The 17,120-nt window shown below is 41.8% G+C and overlaps 1 protein-coding gene and 1 long non-coding RNA gene across 5 annotated transcripts in view; one reads left to right on the plus strand and one right to left on the minus strand.

The window, feature by feature from the left end:
* Positions 1 to 17,120, plus strand: part of LOC308387672 (glutamate receptor 1-like) — a 108,869-nt gene that overhangs the window by 45,047 nt on the left and 46,702 nt on the right. For 3 of the 4 annotated variants that reach the window (XM_080867887.1, XM_080867884.1, XM_080867886.1), the window contains 2 exons: positions 1,376 to 1,615; positions 14,254 to 14,438. In XM_080867887.1, the coding sequence (XP_080724013.1) occupies positions 1,376 to 1,615; positions 14,254 to 14,438 (425 nt within the window). Of the gene's footprint in view, positions 1 to 145; positions 294 to 1,375; positions 1,616 to 14,253; positions 14,439 to 17,120 lie in introns of those variants that run through there. The other variant, XM_080867885.1, reaches the window with a different exon arrangement.
* LOC308387780 lies at positions 1,859 to 3,902 on the minus strand. Its single transcript, XR_013969989.1, has 3 exons — positions 3,712 to 3,902; positions 3,450 to 3,503; positions 1,859 to 3,133 (listed from the first exon to the last, which is right to left on the minus strand). It is a non-coding gene; the product is annotated as an uncharacterized lncRNA (long non-coding RNA).

Consider the following 17,120-nt stretch of genomic DNA (forward strand, 5'->3'; position numbering starts at 1 on the left):
TTATTAGAGAGAGAGAGAGTAAGTGCGAGGGAAGAGAACGGGAGGTGAGCGAGAGGCCAGAGGATGGAGGGACTCCTAGTGACAGAGGATGGAGGCAGATGACGAGGTTTTTACTGTTGATGTCACGCTGGTTTGCAAACAGCCAGTGAACTCACAGGTCACAGGAAGGTAGGCATTACTATGAGCACCGGCACTCTGTAACCTCCGGCCGAAGGCACAGAAGCAAAATGAAGCAGATGTGGGACGAGAGAGACAGCTGGCCTTTAAAGGGACAATTCTCCCCAAACACTCTGGTCTGTAGTGTTTTTCATTCACTTCTGTTTATTCTGGATTGTTTTGATGTGAGATGCCCAGTTTGTCAGAGATGTCTGTCTTCTCTTGAATGTAATTGAACTAAATGGTATTGCCTTGTGGGACGAAAATTAAAAATGGCAGCGTTGCTGTCTCTTTCCAGAAATCGTGACCCAGTAAGTAAAAAAAACAAACTCCATAAACCTCCAGGAGCAGCGTCGTGTTAGAAGGCTTTTCCTTCTGCTGAGAAACGTTTCTGTTACTACGTCTAACGAAAGACTTGTGGCTGTGACCATGTGACAGGATGTAAACATTACTTTCCTCTGATGTTAGCTAGCAACACAGTTTTTTTGTTGTAGTTGGTGATGTAAATAATGGAATAATGGCCTGTTTTATTTTTGAGTAAATGTGTCAGAAAAGACACAAATGCTGGGGCACTGAGGATAACAATAAGAGTCCACTGATTAATATTCAGCAACAAAAAGGAAGAGAAATGCTAACGACAGTGACATGATCACTTGTGACTGATTATTCTGCAGAAACTCTACATTCTTAGTTATCATGTAACTACATGTAACGCCGTTACCTTCCATGGCGACCACGTCGACCTGATGTGTGGTCATATTTCTCAGGAGGTGCACGTCAGGTTCTGTGGAAGGTTAAGGGTAGATTTCCCACAGAAGTCTAAATCAGGTCACATGTTTTGAGCAACGTTTAGTTTCATTAAACAAAAGAAAAGAAAAGATGTGGGAGTGGGGTGTTGGGGCAATAACCCACTGCCCCCCATCCTTTCAAGGCCCATGGTCTGAGTCAAATTTGTTCCCCTTTTCAGATCTTGGTATATTAAACATCGTCAGTATGTTGGAGTCATATCTAACCACGTCTATGTGTTTAATGTTACTTCAGTTATATGAACTGTAAAGATTTTTTTTGTCAGACATGTAATAAACACACTTGTGGAAACTTTGTTCCAGTAGATGTTGGGATTTGTTAGTTTGGCTCCAAATGGCAGACGGACTAAAGCATTCAAAAATGATCTAAATAAACATTAATGAAACCCTCTTGTTCTGTGTTTCTGTACCAGTCTGCTCACAGTTCTCTAAGGGAGTGTACGCCATCATGGGTCTGTACGACCGGCGGACGGTCAACATGCTGATGTCCTTCTGCGGGTCTCTGCACGTCTGCTTCGTCACGCCGTCCTTCCCCGTGCAGACCAACAACCAGTTCATCCTGCAGCTGCGGCCCCAGCTGCAGGAGCCCCTCATGGCCCTGCTCGAGCACTTCTACTGGACCAGGTTCGTCTACATGTACAGCTCTGAATCAGGTGAGGACGCCAGCATGCAGCACAAATGGTTTCTCTGTATCAAGCTTCGTGTTGGAGTGCCTGTTCAGCAAGCAGTGCAACATTACTCCTGAGCAAAGTGTGCGGGTCTGAGGAGGGGGCGGGGTTAAAGAGCATGTGTTTGTTCGTTCTCGATGTTCTCAGACTCTTTAGTCTGAGTGGAGAACTGAAAGTAAGAGAAACCTGGATTTAGAAATCAATTTGTTCTAATGTTAACGTGATGCTCTCGGTGGGTATAAAAACAAAAATAGATATCTGGAAGATTATTTTATTTCATTACAAAACCAAAGCTTTAGAAATGACAAACAATGAGTTACGGTAACATTGCGGTAAGTCTGAAGTTTTCTCATGTCAGCAAACAGAAAAAGGGGAAAATATGTCTGGTTGGTCTGACACTGAAGCATTCAGGGTCAGCATATCCAGGATAGAGAAACAAGAAGAAGCTGGTTGTCAACTCGATGAATTAACGCTGACCTTATCGTTCTGACCAAACGCAAACACGGACGGGTCCACTGGCAGCAGATTTCATAAAAGAAGATCAATCTGTGATATTAGCAAAATATGTGAGACATCAATCAACAGTCAAAGCAGCAGTGTGTGAGTGTGCGTGACGAGGGAAGTGTTGTATGGCGTTTTATTTTTAACAGTCAGGAAGGAAAGAGCTCAGTGTGCTCAATGAAAGCTAATAGGCTAATCGCTTTCACGGCGCTATCATCCAGGCACGCGGCGCCATGGCTGTAATTACAGATGTGTATTCCAGTAAATCAGCGTGTCGCTCCGATGGCTTCTTCTGATGTGTGACACAGTTTCACACTCCGCCTTCTAGCTGCAGCTGCCTGCGCTTTTAGGAGAAGATCACTGCAGATGCTTGCAGCCTCGTCCTCAGGCTCTGCATTCATACAGACAAAGACTTTAGACCATCTGAAAGACAATAGTGAACAACATCTGCCACGTGTGCAATTTCAGCTGATCATAACGAGCTGCAAAAAAAGGAGTCGTCTCTGTGGTTGACTTCAGGCTGCTGAACATGAACTCAGTGTTTGTCTGACTACTGAAAGATTCACTTGTGCAGACACAAACTTTGGATTGTGTCCTGAAAACTTCACCTCCAGCTCTTTGGTTCAAGCAAACAACAACCTTTGGAGAATTGACCAAAAAAGGTCTGTTAGCTTGGTCGGCCTCCCTCCCTCCTGCGCCAGGCCGAGTGTCCCCCCGCAGCCCGTGATCTGTTATAGTCCATTTGGCAATCGGCAGCAGACTGTCTAATCTTATTGCCTCTTTTACATCTACCCGGGAAGTGTTATTGGAAGTCTATGTGGTGTAATAGTGCATGGCTGTCTGCCTCGGCAGTGCAGTCTGTCTGATGTTATTGCTCCTCGACATCTGCTGAGGACACTGGCTGTCTGTTGGAGGCAGAGTGGATTTCCTGAGGCCGAGCGCCTCCAGCTCAGCTCTGATTTACGTCCACTCTCAGCGTCTGCACAAACAGGAGGGTCCCTGCTGGGGATGAAATGGAACAGTCAATCAACAGTCAGGCTTCAGTCAGACTGCAGTAATAGTTTAAGTAGTTAGAAAGAAAAATGGTTTTCAGAAATCCGAATTCACTCGTTCGTTTCTTTTTGACTTCAGGCTCAATTATTTACTCTTTAGAAATGTGTGAAAAAGAGGAGAATCAGACTGAAGGACTGGATACTGCAACTGGAAGAATTCTCAAAGTGTCTGAAACGAATGACTTAACCAGCCTTTTCCATAAAATACAGATTTAAATACTACAAAGCCCTGCGACAGGCCGGGGCCTGTCCAGGGTCTACCCCACCTCTCACTCCATGCCAGCTGGGATAAGCTCCACCCCTCCCCAACCATGACAACCCTGAATTGAAAAAGCAGAAGAAAATGGATGACTAAGCAGCAGTGGACTGAAATGGTTCTGACTAATTCAAATTCATGTGACAGAAAAACTGAAAAGAAAGGTTAGAGAGGAAAAGTTGGATTTTATGTTATAAGAAATCTGGACTAAGGTAAAGACTGAATTTAAAAAGTTGGCCTGGAGTAAAGTTATGTGAGGAAACTGGAATGACCTTTCACATGAGAGAAAAAGCTTCTGTGCAAGCGTGCTCTCCTTCTCCCTATTTTTCCTGCCTCGTTCTTTCCTCTTCCTTTCCCCTCTTCGTCGTCGGGTTACTTCTCATTACTCCGTCTCTTCTTCTGTTCCTGCTCTCTGTACTCTCAGCTTGTACCTCTCAGTAAACGCAGTGTTGAGAGCCTATTTTCTGCTTGGCTGCTGGTGGACGACTCACAGCCACAGGCTCAGCTCTGCCTATTTAGTGTGTGTGTGTGTGTGTGTGTGTGTGTGTGTGTGTGTGTGTGTGTGTGTGTGTACACCACAAACACATGTGTACGACTTCACTAACCTCGCCATTTATTACATAAATGAACTTGCCGGCGTGTTCGAACCTTATTCAACACATGGACAGATAAAAAGTTATCAAATCTGACTCATCCCATAATTGTCTCTCTGTGTTGTTGCCATGGATACAGACTTACAGATGTGAGAGCCTGCTGAAAGCAGAGTAGTTACAGTGAAGTGTTTTCAGCCCTCCATCATTTCATCCTCCTCTGAGCCCTGCCCTCCTCGTCTCCTTTCACCTTTTCCTCCTTCAGTCTGACATGTCCTGTCCTTCCATGTTGTAAAGGGTTTTTTTCACTCTCATTTGAAGGATTTTTAGGAATGTTTTCTTTGTCTCTGTCCAGGATCTGAAGATGTTTTCACTTTTTTCTAGTGAGGAAAACCACAAAGATCTATGAGCTGTAGCTCTGCAGAGTCCGACCTGCACTCCTTCCATTTAGACAGATTTCCACCCGCCCTCGCTGGCGAAGGGCCAATCACAGCCGCTGATCTCATACAGGGCTGATTTGATTTGATGGCCACATGTAACCATACACAGCAGAATGTTATTTACTCAGTTTGATACAGCACGAGTGAACATGTTCTAAATGTCTGAGAGAACTTCAATAAGCTGATCAGAGTAACCCACATGGAAAATAAATAGAAAAAACTTATAAAAGACTTGCATCAGATGTGGCCTACTTCATATAGTGAATCATAGAAGGCTTATATGATTTACTCATGAAAGTGGCCACTTTCTCATTACTTTCATATATTGTTTTAGTAAGTAATAATAATAATAATGGATTGGATTTATATAGCGCTTTTCAAGGCACCCAAAGCGCTTTACAATGTCACTATTCATTCACACACTGGTGGAGGCAGCTACAGTTGTAGCCACAGCTGCCCTGGGGCAGACTGACAGAAGCGAGGCTGCCATATGCCATCGGCCCGATGGCGTGATATGACAGGGGTAAAGTGTCTTGCCCAAGGACACAACGACCAGGACAGAGAGCCCGGGGATCGAACCGGCAACCTTCCGGTTACAGATGCGCTTCCCAACCCCCAGCGCCACGGTCGCCCCAAGTAGCCAAAAACATATAAGTTTCATTTATATAATTTTTCAAGGGATCTTATATCTGTTTTCACTCTTGTATGCTTTTCATGCAAGTTTCACACAAGACAGAAACAAACTTTATAGGATTTATATAAATCTTTTCCATGTGGAAAACGCTGCTGAGACTGTGGAGAAGAAAGAGCTACGACTGCACAGCTGTCCGTCCTTCTTTGTTCCTTCATTTCTCCTCCAGCAGAACATTTGATTCAATTTTCTTTTCATTTGATCCCTGTTGATAGTTTCTAAACACACATACTTAGTTCTGTTAAATATTGTTTCACTGTTAGATTATACAGATGATAAGTACTTTTTCTGATAAGTCAAAAACAGCGCCAGCTAAACTGGAAGAAGTTGATGTGTCAGATATAAAAACTTGAGGAATGAAGTCGCAGATACTGACAGTAGAAACGGGTTTCTTTTGAAGGAGGGCTGGGCTCTCCCTCAGAGATAGGGTGAGGACCTCGGCCATTTGAGGGACTCGCAGTAGAGCGGCTGCTCCTCCACATTGAAAGGAGTCAGTCGACATGTTTCGGGCACGGAACCGAACATCTCCTTGGCGAGGAGCAGAAAGTGGATGGATGTGATTGTTGCACTCCAGTGGAGATGGTCGGTTAATATTCGGGTCCTCTCACTGAGACCATTTTTTTCCTGTGGGCTCATTCAAGGTAAAAATCCTTGACCTGAGACAATAAACGCTTCCTCTCCTGTGTTCTCTGAACTGTCCAGAGGATCAAGAAAGCTTTTACATGTTCCTTTCATCTTGTGCTGCTTCTTTATTTTTTTCTATTTTCTCATCTTTTTGCTCACCAACGACGTGGTTAAAGCGGACGGCGGGGAGCTCCGTCCACTTATTAAAAGAGAAAAAAAGCTGGACATATGGACGGGCAGCAGCTGTAAAGGAAATAAACCACGGAGAAGAAATGAGCAGTCTCTGTGTAATTGAACATGAAACTGTGTGTGTCTGTGTGTCGTTGACATAACTGTTGCCGCATCGCCAGTTTAATATCCAACACACACACAAATATGTGCACGTTCATGCACCAGCACACACATTACAGGCTGAGGCAGCAGAGAAAGAGAGCGCTGCTTCTTCTTCTCTGCTGGAGTAAAAAGAAGTGTTTTTATGACAGCTTTTTTTTTTTCATCTACTTTTGCAAACTGAGGGAGAGACGAGCGCAGAGTTCAGACTGTGACAGCCAACAAATGTTAACACTTGGTAGTGAGCACCACGCAGACAGTAATGCTGAGTCATGCAGTCGCATTTATTCTTAAACTAAAATATTTCTGTCTTACTTCCTGTTGTTTCCTCAGAGTGGAGCAGCTGTTAGCACAGTGTTGACCTCAAGCTAGCCTTCCAGTTTTGTTGGTTAGTGTTAGCTAAGACTTGTTTGACATAACCAGACTGCAGAACTTCATCATTCATGTGACTGTGTATTTGTGCTCCAGAGCACAGCCAGTATTTGTGGCTCTTTCGTCGGCTCGATTTTCCACCACAGCCACCGGACCTGGGTCGGAGACAGGAGCGTACAATCGTGTTGGTTTACAAACAGATGTTGCAGTCGTTTGAAAACTAAAGACTTTGTGGAAAAAACAGGAAACATTTTGAGTTCTTCTCTTGCTGTATCAGCTCTTATTATCTGCCAGGATTGTCTGAGTGACGCCAGCTATAGTTCAGGAGAATACTGCACCTTAATTTTGGGTTAGGGGCTGTGTGATGATGGTAGGGCGGGTGTTTTATCCCTGGATTGGTTCCGTTTTTGCTCCTCCCCTCTCTCTTCTTTGTTTTTTTCTATTCCTGAGTTTTTCTTCTGAAATATCTGGTTTTGCTTTCCTCATATTTTCTCACCTCATCTTTCTCCATCACCTGGTTTTATTCTTTCTGTCCTCATCTTTACTTCCTGTTTATCACTTGTTTAGAGGTAAATGATATGCAGGCATCATATTATAAAAGGGCAGATTAGAGTCTATGATTTTAAAAATCATTACACCTGTTTTTATCCCTGCTTTTGTTCGCTCTTTTATTTGAGTCTTCTGTCTCTCACTATTGTTCTCTCTCCGTCCTCAGCAGTGACTGACACTTGGCCTGTCAGCGTGGGTGTCTTGCTGTATGTCTAATTGAAGGTTGTGCATTATCATTAACACACTTGACTTGCGGAGCTGAGCCTGTGCAGCAGCTGTAAACACTGACAGCGTATGGGCTTTAATGAACAGCTACCTTTCAGAGGAGATGCATAATTTCTTTCAGATAGTAGCAATTATGGCCAACATATCTGCTGATGTCCATTTTTAACACATCCCTATGAGGAAGAGGTGAAGTGAAAGAAACATTTGGATCCTTTATTTAAGTAAAACAGGCAAGAACACAATAGGAAGGCTCTCTGACAGTAGTTATTCTGCAGGAAGCTATGAATTATTTCAGTATTAATACTGATACATGGATGTGTTGGCAGGAATTTACTGTTTCCTGAAGTAGAACAGGCTGGTATTGATTCTTTTAGCCTTGTTTGTGACTCTTGGATGTCTCCAGTTGTTGGTATGTTGTTGGCTATCAGTAGTAAGCCTGACTCCAGCCCCTGGTTGGCCTTGTGTTGATTTCATAGCCTGGTTTTGGCCCTCTGTTCAGCCGGTACTCACCCCTTGCTTGTTATTCATTTGTTGGCCCTATATTAACTCATGTTAGTTTAAAAAAAAAAAAAAATAAATAAATAAATAAATAAATATATATATATATATATATATATATATATATATATATATATATATATACACTGTATATAAATATATATATTATTGTTCGGCCTTGGTTTGCCTAATATTTTCCCTTGGTGGTGCCTTTGTATTCCTCAGTTGGCCTGGTATTGTTTATTGGTATCTTAGGTTACCGGTTACCCTGGTGTTATTCCACTGGTCCAGTGATTCCATCATGGATGATTATCTAATGGTGTAGCTGAAGCTATGATGAAATCATTTCTCCAACAGCAGGGATTTAGTCCCATGCAAACCAAGCATTAAGTGGGATTGATGGATGGATTTATTCATGTTTGTCATGACATGTGTCAGATCAATAATCTTCCTCTGGAAGATATTTTGTATTTCTCTTTCCTTTTTTCCCCCCCATGCCTGAAACTTTAGGTGTCTTGCAGTTTGAGCCAGTTTAAATCAGTTATTTGATTTATAAGAGTTTTATTCTTAAAGTATGTAGGTGTGTAAAAATATTCTTGGGAAAGTGTTGGTGTTTACTTTGCAGAACCCAGTTTGAAAGCAATTAAAACTGACATTATCTAACCTGCTGAGTCAAAGAGGACTAGAGAAGTTTTGGAGCTCAGCACTTGATCTTCATCCATCAGATGTTAGCACTGAATTGCCTTTTGTCCCCCTGTTGAAACTAATGTTCCCATGTATCTCACACACACACACACACACACACACACACACACACACACACACACACACACACACACACACACACACACACACACACACACACACACACACACGGAGCGAGTCTGCTGATTGTAACGACGTCTAATCTTCTGCTCTGAGTGTGAGACACTGAGGTAATAACGCTGGAGGAGGTGTTGCTGCGCACGTGTCACAGTATCTTTGAAGTCTCTTTTTCAGTGTGTCTCTCTCTGCTCTTTGAAGTCTATCTGAATTCTGCTGACTTGTCTTTTGAACAGTGTGTGTGTGTGTGTGTGTGTGTGTGTACTGTAAAATGCTGATGTGATTACTCTGCGTGTTGACTCATTGCGTTTTTAAACACAGAGCAGAAAACTCCCTGTTAGGTTGTAGAAACACACTACAAGACATGTGAAGATGCACTAATTGAGAATTTGAATGATTTTATTTTTGCCGGCTGAGAGGCAGAGGAGCGGGGGGTGAGTAAGCAGTAACAGGGTCACTGGTAGGAAAAGTGCAGTGATATAAAAAAGGTTTTGATTCTTTTGAGCAGGAAAACCAGCACAGTGATCTAATACCTTTCCCTCCATTTGAAAAGGGGATGCTAGCTTCACATCGAATACACCCCAGAGCATTCTTCACACATGGACTGCAGCCCTGTGCTGGGTTTACTGCTACTGTGAGACTGTACAGTAGCTGCTTTTTCAGCTGCCAGCCTGCTACTGCAGTAGTCCTGAGCGCTGCCTCCTGCACTCGCCATCCAGGCAGCTCCCTCACCTTAACCACAGTTGAATAGAACTGGATCATTTTCTGCTTTGTGCTGTGGGCAAAATCACAGGCTTGTTCTCCTGAAATTGTTCTATCCTTTCAAGACCCTGAAAGGTTTAAAGGAGATGTTGAAAAAGTAGGTCACGGGGCAGAAATAGGTGCAAAAACATTTAGTAGCAAGCTGTGGCAAGCATTCAATCCACTATACTTATGGCTGTGAGCATCACCTGCATGGACGCTGACGCTCACACAGGTAAGAAAGGGACGCAAAGAACCAGAATACAAACAGGTAACAAAGCTGAAGGTGATCCTGTTTCCTGTTAACATACAGTTTAAATGTGGTGATGTGTAAATATTACAAATGTACACAATACGTTCATATATATATATACAAGAATCTAAGCGACTGCAGAAAACCTATTTTACTCATCGATTCTCTCGCCCCGGTCGCTCCATGCCCAGGACATTTTCACACATTCCTGTTTTCACATCAGTTGATTTGACCAGCTGATTCCCAGCAGACACTGATGAAGCACAGACGAGAAAGAAGAAATCAATCAATATCGAACTGAGTCTGATGTGATTATAAAGTCCAAACAGCTTAGCATTAGCTTCAAGACTTTCTTCCAAACCATCATCTTTAATAACGGTGTTATAAAGCAGTTTCTCAGAGACTTTGTAAAACTGTGCAGCAAATATGAGAAAACACTGGGATTCAGATATTCCTGAGTCTGGGATTAAAAACAGAATCATGGGATAGCTTTGCTACGCTCACAAATGATGTCCCAGTCTTCAGTTCCTGTGTAAATGTATGACCAAAACTATTTACAAAGGGCAGCCCTGGTGGATTGCAGCACCCAGTGGACTGGTCTGGATATCATGACCATTTCTATGGTTTACAGAGAATGTCAGAAATAAGAAACTATGCAGTGAGCTGCAGTTGTCTGTGACAAAATGCCATAATGGTGTTAGAGAACAGGCCAATGGAGACTCAAATAACTAAATATAGCCAAAGTATGCAGAAGAGCATCTCTGAGAGCACAACACATCAAACCTTGAAGCTGGTGGGCAGCAGCAAAAGACCACACTGGGTGCCATTCCTGTCAGCTAAGCAATTGTAATTATGGGGATAATTTATTTGCACACTCTGGGATCAATAGTAGCAACTGAGCATCATTAAAAACCACAGCCTGAGTACCGTTTCTGTCCAGCCCTTTGTGACCACAGTGGACCAACCTTCTGTGGTTGATCTTCAGTGTTATGAAGATCAGATCTGTAGCAAATATATGAGGTTTTTATATCAATATGGAGCAAAATCTAGAAGGAATATTTCCAGCACTTAGTTGAATTACAATAGAATGAGTACTAGCAAGTGTTTGTCCTGCCTCTCTCCCATCAACCCACCTGTCCCTGAGCCTGGATTTAAGGGGGAAAGTTGTCTGATTGTTGGAGCTTTCTCTGTATCATTGTAGTCTTTACTACATGCACTGAGGCGACTGCTTTTGTGATTTACCACTATATTTCTAAAATGTCATTGAATTGAAAATCACATCCAGTATGTATCTTCCAGGTTTGATCCCGAGGCCAGCTGGTGTATCATGTTTCTTTGACCATTGACTGTTTAAGGTCAGGCTTCTCTGCTTAAATAATATATCACAGCACAGAAGATGAAGCAGTGTGAGAGATAAGAGAGTCTGTGCTGCTCTGAATAAGCTTCTCAGGTATTATCCTGGATACTTCAACACCATCACAGACATTGATTTATTTTCTCAGTCAAATGCGATCTCTTAAACAAAAATAAATTCGCATCTGTGGCATCTCCATGTGAAGCAGCTTTTTGAAGTGGCACACGGGTCAAGTCCAGCCTGAGGCAGACAGCAGATTAGGGCTGCCACGATTAGTCGACTAGTCACGATTACGTCGACTATCAAAATCGTCGACGACTGATTTAATAGTCGACGCGTCGTTTGAAGCTTTGTAAGATCCCAAAAGCCGCAGGAATAAGTAGCAGGATTTAAGAGTGTAATAACGGACTGAAACAGAAGATGGCAGCACTGCATGTACAAGGATGCCAGCTGCCGTTAAACCCCGAAGAAGCAGAAGCTGTGTCCCAGAATTCATAGCGCAGCCCAGCTCAGTTTCCAACAATGGCGGCAGCTAGTTAGTTTTAATATTACTCTTATTATTCTTTCTGGGTCACAAAATAAACGTTTAACATATTTTCAGGCGAGAATGTAGCTGTGTAAACCTCAAATATCTGCTCAGTTTATCAAGACACCGCATATTTTCAAAAGCGCTCCGACGTTTTCGGAGACGTCTGTTACCCACTAGCTCGATAGCGAGCCGGGGGCTAGGCTCACTAGAGCCGTGAGAACACCGGACTCCCGGCAAATCGTTTTCAAACCCACCGCCGTCTTTCGCTACTCAGGTTAAACATGATATATGAGTCACTTAGATAACTTAAAAATGTTATTGTTTGGCTTTTTTTTTTAGTATTTTATTTGTTCCTGAGTAAATCGGTTTGGCTGAGATTAAAGTTATAGTTTTTACACAGCTGAATAAACATCAAGCAGACAGCTGATTATCAGAAGTGTGAGATGCTCGAGAATTTACTCCGGTGTCCTGTTATATTTTAGATAGCAAGGAGTTTATTAAACTTCACCGAAACAATCTGCAGATTTCATTAACATTTAATAAACTATCATCTTGTCTTTATTTTTAGTTAGCACAGACCTGAAACACTTAAAGCTGTAAGCTAATGATAGTTATATAAGAGCAGATGCTGCTGGTGCAATAAGCTGTACGTTTTACGTCCAATGGATGATGATCTGATTAGTCGACTATCAAAATAATCGTTTGTGGCAGCCCTACAGCAGACATCATATGAGGCTGATTCCGCTAACCCCCCCCCCCCCCCCCCCCCCAAAAAAAAAAAAAAACAAAAACAAAAAAAACAAAACAAAACTACAAAACAGTTTGACATTCAGTCAGAGGAGCCACTGCCTCTTCAAATCCAGTCCTCAGCAGCTGACATGAAAACATATCTCTGCATTCATTCAGCAGTTTGGAGCAAAGCGTCTTTGAAAAGTAATCCGTCAGGCTGACGAATGGCAACAAGAGCTGGAGAAAAGATATCTGCCAACAAAGATCAAAGGAAGCAGAGATCATTTCTAAGTAAAGAGAAAGGTCACTCTATAATACAGCTGGGATGAGTTTCAGAGTCAGACTCTCCGGGTAAACTGTTGGACTGCTGCAGGTTTACACAAATATATTGTATTCAACGTAGGACAATTATTCTGAAGGTCATAAACACTGTATCTCATATCAACATGAAAACATACTCAACAAATCCTCTTCAGAATAATCATACTTGATTGAGATTCGAGTTAATGTGGACTTTTGATGCAGTCTGAATCTGGAAACACTCTGTACTTCCTTTTAGCTGGGTCACCGTTGTAATTCAGTGATAACTGCCTACCAGCAGCTAAACATATGGGATAGATAACAAATAATGAGGCTCATTCAATGAGCTGATAACATTTCAAACAAGTGACTCAGCGATTATATCTCCCACTCACTCAAACTTTTCTCATAATATTTCTCATTATAAGTTTTTTTTTTGAGACCTGGCTCTCAAAAAAAAGTAAAAAACTTCTTAGTCATAATTACGACATACAATGTGCTAATGAAAAATAAGTTTTATTGTCTTGCTCTGACTTAAAGTTGTAAAAGTCAGAGACAGTTTTCAATGAGTCCGCTGATCTTAATCACTACCTCAAACGTCTGTTACTCGTCTACTTTTCAGGTTGCAGGTCTGCAAGTTGTGAAGCTGAAAATCAGTTTGATGGTCAAAACAATTTCTGCCTTGTGAAAACCCCGGATTTGGTGATTCCCAATCGGCAGTAAATAGCCCAAGAGTCACTTGTACAGTAGTCACGGAGCATGCAAAAGATTAGCCTAACCAATCTGAGAAACACTGAAACTTTCACTAAGTTAATGAACCTGAACAGGTTTAGCAGAAAAGTTAAGTTAGTTAAAAGTCATGGAGTAGGAGAAATTATACCCCCCCCCCCCCCCCCCCTCCCGCTGTGCTGAACAATGGTTGGATTGCTACGTAGCTTAGATAGCTGAGAAACAAAATAGTTAAAACAGCTAAAAATGTTATAATACACGAACAGTTCAAGGAGCTTCTATAATTAGGAATAAAATATTGGAAACCATTGGCTAAAAATATTGCAGTAAGTAATAATTTTAGTTAACGTTGCAGATAACCAAATCTATTTGATAAAGTATAATATAGAGCTGAAATAAAAATGACTTATTCTTACTGGAATATTTAGCAGCGCAAAATGGTTATTCTGAAACTTAAAATATAGCTTAGCAAGTGAAAGTGATGAAGCACAGATGGGCATGAAAAAAATCCCAAAATAAATCTGTTAGGTACAAACAATATTAAATGATGAAAAGCTGTCAGTTAAACAGGATCAACTCAAAATGACTTCCTGTGTCCGTTCTAGTTTTAATGTTGGTCGTGTAACAGTGAATAGCTGTTAAAGGAAGTAGAAGCTAAAAACAGTGGCTTCATGGTTGGATTAATAAGCCAGCTGTTATAGATGAATGATTAGATACGATTGCTGACCATAGCTGATTGTTGGTAAGCTGATAAACTGATCAAAGTAAATGGTAAACTGAAAGTAACCAAGATCCAGTTTAAAGAAGTTTAAATGAATACTAGATGATGATGGGGGTTACTTGAGTCCACCTGATCAGTCACTGGGACTGTGTCAGGTGAAATAGCTATTGGATGCTGATGTTAAGTTAAGCTTAATAAAGCTTATAATGAATACAGATTTTATTAAAAAAATTAGATTATCCAAATTTAAATCATGTCATCTTGTCTATGACTAAATGCAGCTGAGGCGGCTCCCGTCTTACTTTGCTGTCCCTCAGGTTTGGCAGTGTTGCAGAGGATCCTGGACACGGCGGCAGAACGAAGTTGGCAGGTCACCTCGGTTAACCTGGACAGTCTCACAGAGCCGGCCTTCATCAAGCTGCTGGCTGACCTCGACTACAAGAAGGACTTCCAGATCATCATCGACTGCGAGCTGAAACGCCTCAACTACATCCTCAACCTGGTAAAACACTCTGAAACCAAACCAGTGGCCTCCACTCTGTCTGCATAAGAATTACTGCCTGATACTTCTGAGGGCCTACAGTAATGATATTGTGAATTAGCATGAAATTTTATCAGCGCTCTGGTGTGAGAAGTCAGAAATGCTGATTGTAACTATTATTATAATTTCTGTATTTTTTTTTTTAGTAGATAATTTGTTTTGTTAAGTACAAAAACTCCTCCCGCCCTGTGGTACCTGGGAGAGGCTCTAGCCCTCCAGCAACCCTAAACTGGATGAACAGTTCGGAAAGTGCATGGATGGATGGTTCCCTCTCCATTCATATAATAAAAAAGTTCTTGTAAATAACTTCTCAAATAGCTGCTGAGTGGCAGCACTAATAACTGGGCAGGTAATGTTTCTTCCTGATCTTGTGGAAATACAGCCAACTCAATATTGCCTTGGAGCTTTCCCCAAGTCTCCAAGCTCTTTTGGTTTCACCCTCGCTCTTCACCATCTTCAATTATTTGGGGAAAATCCCCGATTTGTTTTTTTTCTGTAAGCCTGCCTTTACAGTGAAGCTGAACCCAACTAAAAGCCGGTGGTTTCAGTTTGTTTTTATCCACTGGTCAGTCTAAATTGAATTAATAGTTTCATGTAAGTGTTATTTAAGGGCAGAAACAAACTGAATGTTGGATGATTTTAGCTTCTTCCTCTAATCACCTGTGGAAAATGATAACAGTTTTATGTTGAGGCATTCCATCTGAAATCAACATGAGCCTCCAGCTCGACTGTCTAAAGCTAAAGAATGGTTGCGTTGAAACCGTAGATTCATATATCAAATATTCTCCAGCACCATGAACTTGACAAGAATAAGTGGAAGAGGATGAATGGATGTGAAATATCAGAAGTTGTGCCACAGAAACAAAACACCAGTAGATAGTCTAATCCAATTCAAACACAGCTCTGGAGTTTTCCAGATGGTACTCCAGCTCTAACAGGAAATCATTTTGTTCAATATGTGCATATTTTTCATTTTGGAAAATTTCGGCCCTGGAGGAGTCTAAAAAGGAAACTTAATGATTCTAAGAGACATTAAAAACTCAACAAGGACCAATGTCATGTTTTTGTATATAACATTTGATGTGAGCAGGCTTGAAGGCCAAGCTGCTGTATCAGTACACACCAACCCTCTAACCACTGCTACCATATTAGTGATTAGAAACCATACCACTGCTATAACAAGACAGTTACAGTATTTTTCTGATTGGCCCCTCATGACATCATACAGATCCAATACTATGAAACCGGAGTGCTTTGGCCTGCAGGGATTACAGACACCAACTGCATTGTATTGAATCAGAGTATTTTCCCCTTTATTGAGAATAACAGCGGCACTTTAACTCAGACTCGTCTGGGATGATCCCGTTCTCGGTGTCGGTTAATGAGAAGCTCGTGTGTAAGCAAACCCTCGACGCGACGAGCAGCGGAGCTAAAGTGAACAGAACAATGCGGCCCTGATGAGCTGATACTGACTGTGTGTGAAAAAGAAACAGATTTCAGATTCAGCGTGGCGCAGAAAGTAATAACCAGATGGCAGTCAAAGATTAATTAGACCTCATGTATTAAATTTAATGACAGTTTCTGTTTGGAAGATTCAACAGATATCAGGCTTTAAAAAGCTCAACAACCTGTCTGCTGTTAGGAGAGGGAGCCGCAGGATTAGGTGCCACTCTGCATGACTAAAACTCACCACATAGCACAGCTTTTTTCCCCGAGACTCGGCACAGTTTTGGCTCGGCTCGGCTCAGCTTGGCACTGTTACTGTGCTTCTTTTCATCCCCTTGGCTCCCTCTGGGAAGCTGCTGTTGTCTGCCAGCTGTTAAGAGCCTATTAGAGCCAGTGTTAGTGCGACAGTAGAGTCTGAAGAGGCGTCGTCAGAGCACCACAGATAGGTGTGAACCTGAAGGTGGAAGGGTTCACGGTTAGGATTTCTTCAGTGACTTCTCAGCTGTCTTTGTTTTTGCTAACGCTGTGACTCACACACAGCTGCTGGTGTTGAAGAATTCAATTATGGGACTGGAAAAGAGCAGAATCGTCCCCAAATGATCTCCTAATGAGCCTCTTTAACATCGTTACAGCACTGACGACTGTTTGGTTCATTTGTGAGAAAAAAGTCCTGGGAAAGAGAAATTTGAATAATTTATATTTTAGGTTTAGTGTTCCTAAAATCGAAAAAAACAAAACTTTCTTTTTCCACAGGATTCCATATTATATCTTCTAATTTTCTAGCAACATTTACAAAGTATTTTATAGTCATAAATTTCACAGTACAAGTGTTTTCAGTGATAACCAGTACTCCTGTGTCACGGATCGTACCAACCAATAGCAGCACATAAGAGCACAAAGAGCGGGGGGGCGGGAAAGCTTATCCAGGGAGACTCCAGGAGGCCGGATTTGGCTGCGGTGCTCGGAGCTCCTGCCCACAGAGATATTCCAGCTTTTAGAAATAATTATGCTTTTTGGTTCTTTTATATAAAATAACCAAATGTGAAAATATTTCCCAGGTGACTCTTTCAGAATCTGTGGATTATTCTTTATATAACTTTAATAAATAAACACAATAATATATAAAACATTAACTTGAGGCATTTCATCTTCATACTGTAAAAACTTTCAGAGCTTCAGGCCTCAGCGTACCTGAGG

The sequence above is a fragment of the Rhamphochromis sp. 'chilingali' genome, assembly GCF_963969265.1.
Source record: "Rhamphochromis sp. 'chilingali' genome assembly, chromosome: 19".
Lineage (NCBI taxonomy): Eukaryota > Metazoa > Chordata > Actinopteri > Cichliformes > Cichlidae > Rhamphochromis > Rhamphochromis sp. 'chilingali'.